Source organism: Cygnus olor, chromosome 1 (assembly GCF_009769625.2).
Source record: "Cygnus olor isolate bCygOlo1 chromosome 1, bCygOlo1.pri.v2, whole genome shotgun sequence".
Taxonomy (NCBI): Eukaryota; Metazoa; Chordata; class Aves; order Anseriformes; family Anatidae; genus Cygnus; species Cygnus olor.
In genome coordinates this window covers 10,435,600-10,448,305 of record NC_049169.1, presented here as the reverse complement: position 1 = coordinate 10,448,305, position 12,706 = coordinate 10,435,600, and the positions used below count along the sequence as shown (strand labels likewise).

The following is a 12,706-nucleotide window of genomic DNA, read 5'->3' as shown; positions in this document are numbered from 1 at the left end:
CAGAAAAAAGAGCATCCTTAATAAACAAGCCTGAACAACTTAACACTTTTCAACTACAGAGGGCTTTTCAGGCATTAGCTAACAAATTAATCTTGACAATAAACCCTTGCCTGACTAAATGGTAAGATGCCTCAGCCTCTTATTTTACTGATGAGAGAAATCAGTGTGGAAGAAACTAAGGTCCAAAACGCAAGGCAGATAATGAGAGGCAGATAATAATGGAAATAATGGAGAGAGGACTATAATAATAATATCCTCAGCCAGGATACATACAATTCAGGATGTACATCACGGAAAAAGTAAATTAAAAAGCCTATTACCTCCTCTATAACTTTATTTCTATTATATTTATATACATATAACAAATATATATAATATACATATATACAATAGGCACCACTGAATTTAGTTATGACAAAGGGCTCAGCTCAAGCAATACTTGCTGCATTACAGAATACACAAACAGCCGCATGCATCCTAAAGGAGAATTTCCCACAGAAGATCATGGTGCAACAAAACTCTTTGCTCAATACACTCAATTTCCACCTCCTTTTGCCAGGCATTATTATATGTATTCTCTTTACTTTAAGCTGTCTTTCAAAAAAATCTGATGAACTTGTTGCATCCATACATAAAAAGCAATGACACTACATATAAGGCTAACAGCAAATATGAACATTCAATAACATCTGAAGGAGTATTCTAAGCAATTGTTGAAAAAAATATACTATGTATTATATTTTATTCTAATTCAATATATGAAAAGAAATAAACCATATTCTGCAAAAAGCAATATCTACATTGACGTCTGCACAGGAAGCTAGTGCATACCTTGACTAAACTCACAGAACACTGTACCAACATATCTCATAGGGCAGAGCACTCACCAACTTAAGAGCATTTTCTTTGAAGTTAAGGCTGCATTTAGGATCCATACAACATATCAGCTAAATGGACTATTCAAATACACACTGGGGGAAATGATTACTGTGAGGGTCCATTCAACCATTTACAAAATAAACCATTTTTCCACTAGTCCACAGCAGAATACCATAAATCAAAACCTGTGTTTTAATGGAATGTTGAACTTACTCCCCAACAATCTGAAAAGTTTAATGGGGTATTGGATCTATATGTGCAAGAGTAAATTGTTATCCATAAGACCAGGTTAAAAATAGTAAAAGCCTTAACTGAGCTGATATAAATAGTTACGTGTTTCTGCAAACTGACATATCATGGCTGTTAGAGAATTTTAAATAAGAAAGAAACATCCAAACAAGGTTGATTCCTTGGAGCCTGCCACTCGTGTCATATTTGTAGATCTGGTTGTGCCTAAAAGCACAGTCAGACCTCTGAAATACTGTAATTCATACTTCTGGTCATCTTCACTTTATGACTCTACTCCTTCCTGCAATACCAAAAATATGATTCTTCCAGCTGAGAGTGCAAACTGTTTCACTTCACCATCTTCAGCAAAACATACCCTAGGACTCACTTTTGTCCTATGGAAGAGGTTTCATTATCAAGAGTCAGTACAAGCCAGGTATAGCTTTTTTTTCCTCATTCCAAGAATGAAGAAAACTTCCCTTCACTAGTTTGTTTATGGCTGCCTTAGTGCAGAAAGAAAAATGCATCATGATATTAAAAGTGACACTGAGATAAATGGCATGCCTTCATTTAGGCCTTAGTCCTGCAACCCTACCCAGAGAACTTTTATAACTTTATTTATATGCCTACTTGAAAGAAGATTTAGTCTATGCTTTGCAAAATATTTTAAAAATCCCAGCAGAGATAAGAGAGGGAGAGACTATATGGCTGGGGAACGTTTTTAAGCCTTTAGACCAGCCTAGTGGTGATCTGCACAAAGGCACAGGAGGCAGAAAAACCTGAGGTACAAAATTCTTTGGAAGAACTGAGTTCTGCTTTTCTCCTTTAAATAAAATATAACAAAATTTATCATTTGATCCCTACAAAAAATAAATTCTGGACTCAGCAGCACATTCATGTTATTATTTGCTTCACAATTCAATATGGAAGAGGGCTGAAAGAAAGACCCCTGATCAAATATATACCTCTATGCTAAAGAAAATGATTGCTATGCAAGATTATTACCTCAGATGATCCATAAGACATATTATTTAAAAAAAAAAAAAGGTTTTGCTGAATGCCTGGTTCCATATTCATGGCTCTACAGAAACAGAGGAAATTTCAAAAAATGCTTAAATCACTATGTAGAATATCTGTTACAAAGTCAGACTGTAGTTCTTTTCCAGACAAACACTCAAATGAGGATTGAGAAAGTAATTATAAAAGAGGCTGAAAAATCCAATAAAACATTTTTTTTAATAGTCAGCAATATTATAACTCCACATTCATATTCTATGGGTATTTCAGGCCTGCCTCCGATAAAAAAAAAAAAAAAAAAAAAAGTCTGATTTTGAATTACTGTAATTAACTGCAAAAGCTTGCTGATTTGTTGATGCAAAATAATGTCAATCTCTTCATAAACTTGTTAGAATCTTTGTAAATAAATAGCAGAAATTATACAAGGAGGGAAGATTCAGTTTCCTGTCTTTGTCATCTATTTACTGTTGGTACACAGAGAAAGGTATCGTGGGGAGGGACAGATGAGAACGAAGGCAGTCTTTTCCCTAACACCCCTGGTGTAACATAACCCAACAGTGAGCCGCCCTCTTCTCACAGGGTGCTGGTGAAAGAGCAAGCGTATTTTACATTCAAGACTGAAAACTTACTAAGGCTGGGAGGAATGAGGGTCTGAACAGTTGAGTTTGCTGAAAAGAAGAGTAGGTCAATAAATAGTTTGGGAAGCACTAGAGGTGGATGAGACAAATCCCTCCTGAGCTGCACAGCTGCAGGCATGCATCGTTAATTTTTATCTATTAAAAAGTGCTGAGGCATATTCTGATAATCTTCATTCTTACAATGATTTTTTTCTAAGACTATCAATGTCACTTTTTAATTTCAGCAGGATAGCCTGGCCCTAAATGAGAATATCCAGCACATAAGCGACACTGAGCAATAAACTGAGCTGAGAGTGGTAGTCTTTTCACTACCAGTGTTGCATATTTACACTTTACATGTGAGCCATTCCTGAATCACTACTTGTTGTATTATGCCGTACTGCTTGGTATAAAAGTCATATCCTTCAAACAATATTGGCTTCAGTTCCCTTTTATTACTGTAAATCCAGAGTGAAAGAAGAATCATGCCACTATATAATGGCAATGACCAGTTTGCTATAGCAAGCAATGGCATAACTGCTGCGAAATGCAGCTCTTGGTCTGGTCCTAAAAACACAGCATTAATCAATATACTTTGAGAAAAGTGAACAGGATCAGGCTATTTAATAGATGCAACAAGAAAAATAAATCAGAGCTGCAACCTCAAATGTGAATCATTTCAGTATTCATTAATACCTGTCTTTCAACAGCTGAAGATGGAAGGGAAAATCTCATGCAGTAGCAGGGTAATAGTGACAAAAGCAAAGCTTAGGGGTTGGGAGAGAAACACAGTTACTATTTTGTAGTTGATTTAAAAAAAAAAAAAGTTCTGTGCATTTTCAAGATGCTAGATATGTTTTACCTGAATGCTGAGAACACTGAGTTTTCTTTCTTTCTAACAAGAAGCCTGATTCAGCGTTTACAAAAGTATGACGTCTGCCTTCACCAAATTATAGTTATGGTCCAACAATTTTATTCCAGTGTTATGTTCTGGTAAATCTTTCCTTCTGCTAAGGCAGATGTTTTAACAAGGCACTAGAAAACAACATTTTCTGTAGTCCATAATACTAGCATTTGCCACTACAATCTTTATAAACACTCTAGGCACAACATGTATCCCAAACATACAGGGATCAAAAGCTCTTGTATTGCTGCGAAAAAGGTACCAAACAGTCTGGGGCCCAATTCTGCTTCTACTACGTTCAACAACAAAGAGAATGAGCCATTTTTCTCTTAAACTACTAAAATGCTTCTAAACTACAACCCCTATCTAACAGAGGTTTAAGTCAAACATCGGTCTGGAAGATAATACTACCTTGGGTAAAGGATTCTCAAAGAAGGGAAGAATAAAGAATAAAAGCATAAGCATGTCAGATCACAGTTATCAGTGGACAACCACAGACTATTTTGTTTCTTTGTTACAAAAGATTAAAGTAATAATAACTTGACCATGCTTCCATCAATTTAAAATGCTCTGCTAGATAAATATTTTTTAAGATCTGTACAACAGGCCTTCTATTTAACAATGAATACATTTCAGACTAATGTGCTGCCAAGCTCCAGCTCTCTTTCTAGCAGCTGAATTCTTGGATAAAATCATTTTGCAGGGTATGAGCAATACAGTTCTGAAAATAGCATCACTGCAAAATGAAAGATGGCAAGAACCTCTACAATGCTGATTTATTTCAATGAAATTTCATCTCTTATGATCAGTGTCTATTCTGATGTTTTCAGCTGAATTTTCATACCTAATAAAATGCAAATTTATAGAATATGCCTGTTTTAAGGCCCCAGCATAAACATCTAGGAGGAAAACAGAAAGAATCTAGCATACAAACAAACAAACAAACAAAAAGAATAATAAAAAATACCCATTCACAATTTACATCATAAAATATGTGAAACAGAAAAATGCTTTGTGGATCCAAATAATTTGCATTTTTCACCACCACATGTGCAGAGACACTCACAAAAATAAAACAACACCAATCAACAAGCTGTTCTGCACTGATCTTTAAGTATGCTTCTACTAGAAGAACGGACTGGAGTGATACTTTTAAAAATATGTGTGGTTTTATGCATCTTGCGTAATGCTCAGCATTCAGACATGCTGCTGAGAAAATACTAAGAGGTGATACTGCACTTCCCTGGCTCTAAGTAGATACATCTTTTGGCTTTCTTTCCAATTCACTGATATGAAGATATACTTCAGAGGATTTTTTTCTTCCTAATAATTAAGATTTTTAAATAGACTGGAAAATACAGTTTTCAAATACAAAGGAGCCTGATATTGTACAATCTATTAATGCAACTGCCTTTCCTAATTAACATCAGCAGTAAATCTTCACAGATTTTATGCTAAAAAATGAGATTGTATGTATGTAAGAGGTGTCAAAATCCCTAAGTATTGCAGGAGAAACAGATGAAAAGAACACTGATTCAGTCACTGATTTTATATAGAAAGAGACGCTACGTACCAAGCCCAGCAACATTCTCACCAAGACCGACACTTGTTAGGTCCATGTGCACAAACCAAGAATATGAACGTCCCAGTTGTGCAAGCTCTAATTCATGTGAGTCATACAGACTTCCCCGAGTTGTCCTAATGACACCGAAACAGTAAGGATGATTCATGCAAATAAGAAAAGGGAATACACAACTTCTTTTCTAAAATTGTCTCTGGTTTTCATTCCTGCATACATACATATATGTACGTTTGTATGTATATTATCTCATCCTCTGAATATTATTTTTATCCTTAGATGTTTGACACCAATTAATCTAAGTAGCAGTTCTGTCTTGAATATAATGTATAATTTATTCTCTACTCAAATATCCAAACATATGGAAAAAGATGAGTGAGAGGGAAGAAGTGTAGAAGATACAGGAAAGAGAAAAAATGAGTAGGGGATGAAAATCAGAGAAGATAAAATAAAAAGAGACATTAAGAATGATGTAATTGCAAAAATACTACTATTAATATTGAAAGGTTTCAGCCCTAGGTTTGTCAAAATCAAAATACCTGGTTTTAATTTTATTTATTTATTTATTTATTTTATCAGAATAGCCAGACTTATCTGGAAGCAGTAGGTACATCTCTATATCATATGTTGCTCTTTATCATTAGAAAGATCAACACCGGTAAGACATACTATGTCAAAAGTCTACTTAAGAATTACAACATTTTTAAACCATTTTTTAAACTCAAGACTATCTGTTTTCATGCAGGAGAGATAACAGAACAATAATAAAGAGAGCCCTATGCTACCTTTACCAGGCAATGTACAAAACTACATTTACATGTTTTCTTAAATCTGCATAAATATGGACGATAAAGAAATAGATAAGGTTAGAAAAGAAGAAAGAAGTGCATTGTGTACGGTGTTAGCATTAGCATGGCTATATGGACAGGAGAACCGCATACAACAATGTTTCATATAAGTTCAAAATATCTGCAGTACTGCATATATAATTAAAGTATTTGGACTTTCTACCTTAAAAGTAAGAGCTCGATATTCTCTGCTAAGATATAATATATCCCTAATACATAATACAATGAAAATCTTATTTTTTTTGATAAAACCTCATATATATTGATCAGTAGACAAGCCTTACATGTAAAGATCAAGACATAATTGCCACTATACCTAAAATGTTAATTAAGGGAAGTCGCCAATATTTGCAGTGAAGTATTCAAACACAGGAAGCAACAAATATGCTTATGCCACCTGCTCAGATTTTCAGTGAGAATTAAGGCTCCCATTTCATACAGCACACACCTTCACTCAAAATTCTGTGTACATTGCTGGGTAAATATATCAAAGCCTTTTTGCCGTGTCAGTGAAGTAAGATGAATCAAATGACTGAGATTCTATCAAACTGGCACTGCTTAAACCTTCAGCATTTTTTGCTAAAAAATATGTCATACTTGTGCACTAGTGTATTGGTGATAAACACTTACGAATGTTTCAGTAAAAGCACGTTAAAAATATTTACTGATGCAGAAGGAACAGATGACTGAAGGAAAAGTGATTGTACGGTAATGAGTTGCTGATGAGATCACAAACTATACAGCCTTGAATATGCACATTTTTCATACAACAGCTGGGCAAAGCTGTTTCCTCAGAGCAACTTTTCAACAAAAAGAAAAATAGACTGAAAATAATGGGAAAAGGCAGGTCACTCAGAACACAGTGTCAGCTAATCTTCACTTCTTCAATTATTAATATATTTTCTTTCCTTCATCCTCTTCTGTTTTTTTTTTTTTTTCTCCTATTTTTAATATTCTTAGAATATAAAATACTTCAAATTAAGAGCATTCCTATTTCTGCCACATCTCTTTGTTCTTCTCCATTTGTAATCTGTAGCAGGAAACAAAACACCAGTAACTGTGAAGTTTTAAAAGAGATTCCAAAAATTTTCTCTTTCACCTGTTACATCATTACGTTTTGCAAAGCAGCGCTCCCTCCATCGACCTGTTGTGCTGTCTCCTAAATGAGCCAAGCCCTATTTGCACTTGGATTTAATTTCAAAGGAGAACCGTTACAATGAAGGATGGACAAGCACTACAGATCATTTCTGCAACATTTCAATGGAATAATAATGAGAAAAAAGAAAGTTAACAGTAAGTAGATTGTGAAGGACACGGAAATGCTATTGTCCATATTCTGAGTTACTTATTCATAGGTATAGCTTATAATTAAAGTTCCATTATGTAGTATGTTTCCCTGTTAACAATTTCTGTTATCATGAGTGGCAGTAAAGGTAAATTCTAAGGGAAGTGGCAAACATGGACAGAAGTGAACACAATTTTAAAGAAATATCACGTAACGTTATACTAAAAAGTGATCTAGACTTCTATTCGAAATTATACAACCTTTTAATACAGTCTTTTTTTTACTTCCCTAGGTTCCATATTTCTCTCTCTTAAAATTAAGTAAATCTAAGTAGAAGATAAAGTGTGATTAGCTGTGTATGATATACTTCATCAGTTCAAAAAGAAACAGTTAAACACAGGAGCTCAAGCACAAGGAAAGCACTGATTTAAAAAGCCCATGCTTTGTATTTTGTCACTCTTGCTTGCTTTTACATGGTACGCCTTTAAAACTGCAACACAGGATTTTTTTTTTAAAGATAATTTTCCTTTCAATGAACGGCAATATGCATTCAACTTAGAAGATATTAAGTGGTTATTTTACACTTATCTTTGTATTCCTTTTTTTCATTTAACAGTGTGAGGAGCATCTCTTTGAGTCTTTCATAATGGAACCGATACTCAGAACTGAATCCAATTATAACAACCTACCAGCAGTACTAATTGGTGAAAATGCATTGCTGGTAATTGCTGTAAACTCATCCTTCTGCACAGAATGAACGAGGGCAATAAATTCCAGCCAGTGTTAAACAATAGGGAAGAGTATCATCAGCACTATTTTTCTTAGGTAAAATGCATTAAAGTGAGTCATCCACTTAAAAGTTACCTACTGATAGCTTTAACCCAGATTCAGGGACTAAGTGCTTAAAAATAAATAAATAAATAAGGGGAAAAAGAAAGGGGGAAAGGAAGAAAACACGGTCATTAGTCCATAGTGTTTGTATATATATATATATATATTCAGTCTGTACCGAATCTCAAATATGATGCATTGGATTATTTTTGCCCTTTCTTTTACTGCTCGCCCTCCTTGTGTGATCCTTGCACTGCTCTGGGCAACTGTTTCACGCTGGTGTGTATGCGGTGGCTTAAAGATTTCTATCTCACAGCCATGCGAAAACAAAGCCGCCTGCCCCGAGTATCCACCGGCTCTCTCCAAGGTGATTTTTAGCAAGCAACCCCTTGTAAGGCCGACACTCGAGGACGCGTAGGAAAACACTTCTTTACTTGCTTTCAGCTTGCTAAAAAAGCTCGCCTTTTGCACATGCGTGCGCACACACGAAAGCACCCGAACAAACACATAGATAAAACAAACCCCGGAGCTGTCAAAATAGTCGCTGTGCGCCCTGGCACCCATCTCGCCGGGAGCGAGCTTCGCCTGCGCCCACACCTCGGGCACCGCCGTCCTGACTCAGGACGGCACGAAAACCCCTCCCTGCCTCTAACGTGAATGAAATCGCTCAAGTGATGGCTACTATTATTTTTTTTTTATTTTTTTTTCCCCGATATTCCTGCCAGAAATAAGCCCTTTCGGGAGGAGAGGGGCGAGCTGCCCGGGAGTGGAAACTTTCCTGCGGGCGCAGCTCGCCGCCGGGGCCATGCGCACCGGGAGGGGGGCTCGGGGGATCCGCTCTCACCGGGGCACCGTCCCCTCCTTTCGGCCCCTCTTGCCCATGCCACGGCAGCCGAAACCTCGCTGTTTCACTCCTCCGCCGCTCCCCAGCCACACTTACTTTTATTGCCCATGGAGCGCCTTTTGTGCTCTCGCCCCAGCCGCGCTCTCCCCCGGCTCCCGGGGAGCCCCAGCCGCTGCCCCTCGCCCCTCTCGCCCCTCTCGCCCACCCGTCAGGGACTTACGTGGTGGGCGAAGGGAAGGGTCCCTCCGAGGAGTGGTTCATCACCAGGGACTGGAAAAGTGTCAGGCTAAAGACCAGCAGCCAGCCAGCAGCCATCTTCCTGATCGAAGATCGATCCCCCCCACACACACACCCCAACCTCCTCCTCCTCCTTTTCCCCAAGTCGGCGAGACGGTAATAATAATAAATTCAATTATTGTGCGTGCGGCGTGGGGGGGCTGTTGTTTTTTAAAGCCTCCTCCTCCCCCCCCCCCCAACCCCCCCCCCCCCGCCCCCTGGCAGGAGGCGCAGAAGAAGCGGGTGGGAAAGGAGGAGGAGAAACGATGGAGAGCTGTGGGTGGAGAGGGGGAAGAGGAGAAATAGAGGAGCGAGAGAGGGAGATACTCTACTCTCCGCTACTCCAGCAGCAGCTCCAGCTTCCTCTGATCCGCCGCCATCAGGGCTACTTTTGTAACGGAGCCCCGCTCGCTCCCTGTGTGCGCGCCTGTGCCCGGCCCTGATTTATCCCCGATCGCAGAGCAGCAGCAGCAGAAGGAGGAGGAGGAGAGGAGGGGGAAGGCGGGGTGGGGGCTCCTGAAGAAAGGAGCGCAGGAAAAACGGGGAAAGAGTTGGCGGCGGGCGGCTTCCTCCCGGCTCCTGCCTTCGCTGCCGGCCGCGGGGGAGCGGGGGCGGGCGGCGGGCCCTGGGGGGGCCGCGCTCCTTGCAAGGCAGCCGAGGAACTCCGGGCCGGGCCGGGGCTGCGTGCCGCACCTCCCCCAGGCTATTTTTAAAACCGCTTCGTGCCTTATTTTAATCCCCTCTCCCCTCCTCCGGCTAGAGCATTGGCAGCGCGCAGCCCCGCAGCACGCCCAGCCGGGGTGTGCTCGTCTATATGGGGATGTATATACGTGTCTGTATGTATATAAGAGCCGCTTTTTTCCCCATATGGCAGTGGGAGCGCTCCGAGGAGCCTCAGGGGCGTCCTGGCCCCGGCGCGTCCCCGCAGCACCCCCGCGAGCAGGTCCCCCCCCGGCGCACCTCTCACCGAGCAGTTTTATCTCCAGAGCCCTCCGACAGTTTTCAGAGCACCGGTTTCCTCTGCCCTCCTTTATTTCACCCGTGCTTGGGTACACCAGTCTCTGTGGCAACTCTACACACTCCGTGTAAATGGAGAAACCCGGGGAAATATTTCTTTTAGTAAAGCAATTGAAAGTTCAGTGACCGTTTTGATTTTTGTTACAGTCTTTTTTCTTTTTGCACTTTTGGTAATTAGTTCAACAGGTGGAAATGAAAGAGCAGACCGGGTATTCGTGTTGTTTTCACATCCATTGTATCTCAGGGTAGCAAAATCTCGAATGTTTTAATTCACAACAATCTCTATAAAACAGAAAAGTGCTTATCTCTAGTTTAAAAGTGGCAGAAGTACTAACGCTGCCATCCACGAATGGAGAATTGAGTGTTCGCAGTGCCCAGGCTCCAGGCCAGCACGATATTTCAGTTGCAATCTGTAAACCATGCAGTCACTCATCTACTTTGTTTCTGGATTGGAGCTGGCACTTTAGAGCTGGTGGGAAGAGCTCCCAGTTGTCTTCACCTATCCACCTACCTGTAGGTACGTAGGATTTAGGGTTTGGATGCAAGTCCAAAATAGCAATTTCTAAAACAGTACTGCCACCTACAAACTCAAAACAGCCTGAAGAATATCTATAGTCCAGCTTTATATGTCTTTACACGCCTTACAGCTTTGCACTATACGTGGCAACGCTTCAGACACAGACACAGCTGCCCAGCTGAGCACCTCTGCTTTCCAGCGGGGTGTAGAGGCACTGATAGCCTCTGTTCCCAAGTGCAGTGGGCACCTGCAGAGCCATGGGCATGTGGTGGTTTATGTGGCACAGAGGTAGGTACCGCTTCACATAGGATGTATTGAGAGGAGATCCAGGGTGGGGGAAAGTCTTTGGGGAGTGGAGTAAATGACTGGAGAAATGCACAGGGGAAAGAGGCTTGAAATGTGGAGTAGTTCAGGTTATACAAGACAATGCCAAATTTACTTATTTGAGTGTAATTTGAGGCATCTCCTCACTCTTGGGGCCCCACATTGCTTAAGGCTAGCATTAGCTAGTATACAAAAGGCATCAATTCAGTTCTGGATATGAATATTGACCAAAAAACATAGTTTCAGCTCCTTGCTAGGATTCTCAAGGTCAGCATGAGTTAATGCATGAACTCTGTTGGGACCCCAACTTAGACATTATTCTCTTAGTTAGGCCCCCAAACACCTACAGTCTACTCAGTGATGAATTAACACTACAGCCTCACCTGATCAGAAGAAGGGGTGGAAATGCCCTAAGTGGCCCGTTCCCTAACTGAAGGATACAGCATTCACCCACATCATCTGTGCTCGACAGGAAAGTGCTCATGTTCAATTCGCAGCTGAGCTTCCCCCATCAGCCCATACACTGCTCACCAAGCCATGGTCACTGAACTGGGAAAGAGGTGCTCTGTAGTCCCTGCGCTTAAGTGGGCGTGCAGAAAAGGGTGCACACTTGGTCAGGGCTGAGAGGGTGCAAATGGCTGTGCAAGACCACATGGGAAAGTCACTCTCACTCAGACATACTGTTTCAACATAAAGTACAGGAGACAAGTATCAAAGAATGATAACATAATAAACATAAATGCATAGGGTTACACAGGAATATTTTTTTCATCACTGGTATAATTTTGTATAAGCCCATTTGTGATGCTGCATCCATCACTTACAGAGCTGCTTAAAGCAATAATTATTGCTACTCACTCACAATTCTAACAATAACACATGGCTAGCAATGCAACGGTGCAATGCATGGGTGGGTTGGCACCCCAACTATCACTGTAAGGTCCGGATTGTATCTGTTTCAGCAGTACTAATACATTGTAATGATAGCTCAGATGTGGAAAAGATGCAATGCTAGGCAAAATAGAGCTATTTTTAATATATCAGTATTTGAGGCATCAAATCTACTGTGCTATTTGCGACTGTATAACAAGACTCCCTGCAAGGTGCTAACCCTGCGATGAACTCCACTTAGGTGCAAGTGAGTGCCTCAGGGGAGCTCACTAAAACTCAGGGATGAAGAAGAAGAGAAAGGGTGTCTATGTGTAGTTGCAACATGGAGGAGAAATATCCAGACCAACTCTAAATGAGTTAACTGAGGTATGAGGAGCAGCCAGAGCTGGAACATGGAGCTCAGCAAGGGCTACCTCTGTGGCATTCATGGGAAGACAGATCTGTGACACACAACTCAAGTTCAGCCTGCAAGCTTTACAGGATTTACAAGCAAGCTTGGACTGCAGCCCAGTTTTGAGAAAAGCTGGAGTCAAATGACAGTTTTCCTTCAAAATTAAGTGAGACTTGAAGCTGGCTTTTGAATTTTTGCCTTTATTTGAGTCTGAAAATCAGGCAGCCAATGCTGAAGTACAAGAAAAAAAAAGTGCTC

General features: G+C 40.3%; 1 protein-coding gene across 10 annotated transcripts in view; it reads right to left on the bottom strand.

Moving 5' to 3' along the window:
- Positions 1 to 9,499, bottom strand: part of CACNA2D1 (calcium voltage-gated channel auxiliary subunit alpha2delta 1) — a 405,950-nt gene extending 396,451 nt beyond the window's left edge. For all 10 annotated transcript variants that reach the window (XR_005817136.1, XM_040548370.1, XM_040548379.1 and 7 more), the window contains exon 1: positions 9,253 to 9,499. Coding sequence is in view for 9 of the 10 variants with exons in the window: in XM_040548370.1 (XP_040404304.1) it covers positions 9,253 to 9,347 (95 nt within the window). In the remaining variant the exon portion in view is untranslated. The remainder of the gene's footprint in view (positions 1 to 9,252) is intronic.
- Positions 9,500 to 12,706: the final 3,207 nt, after the last annotated feature.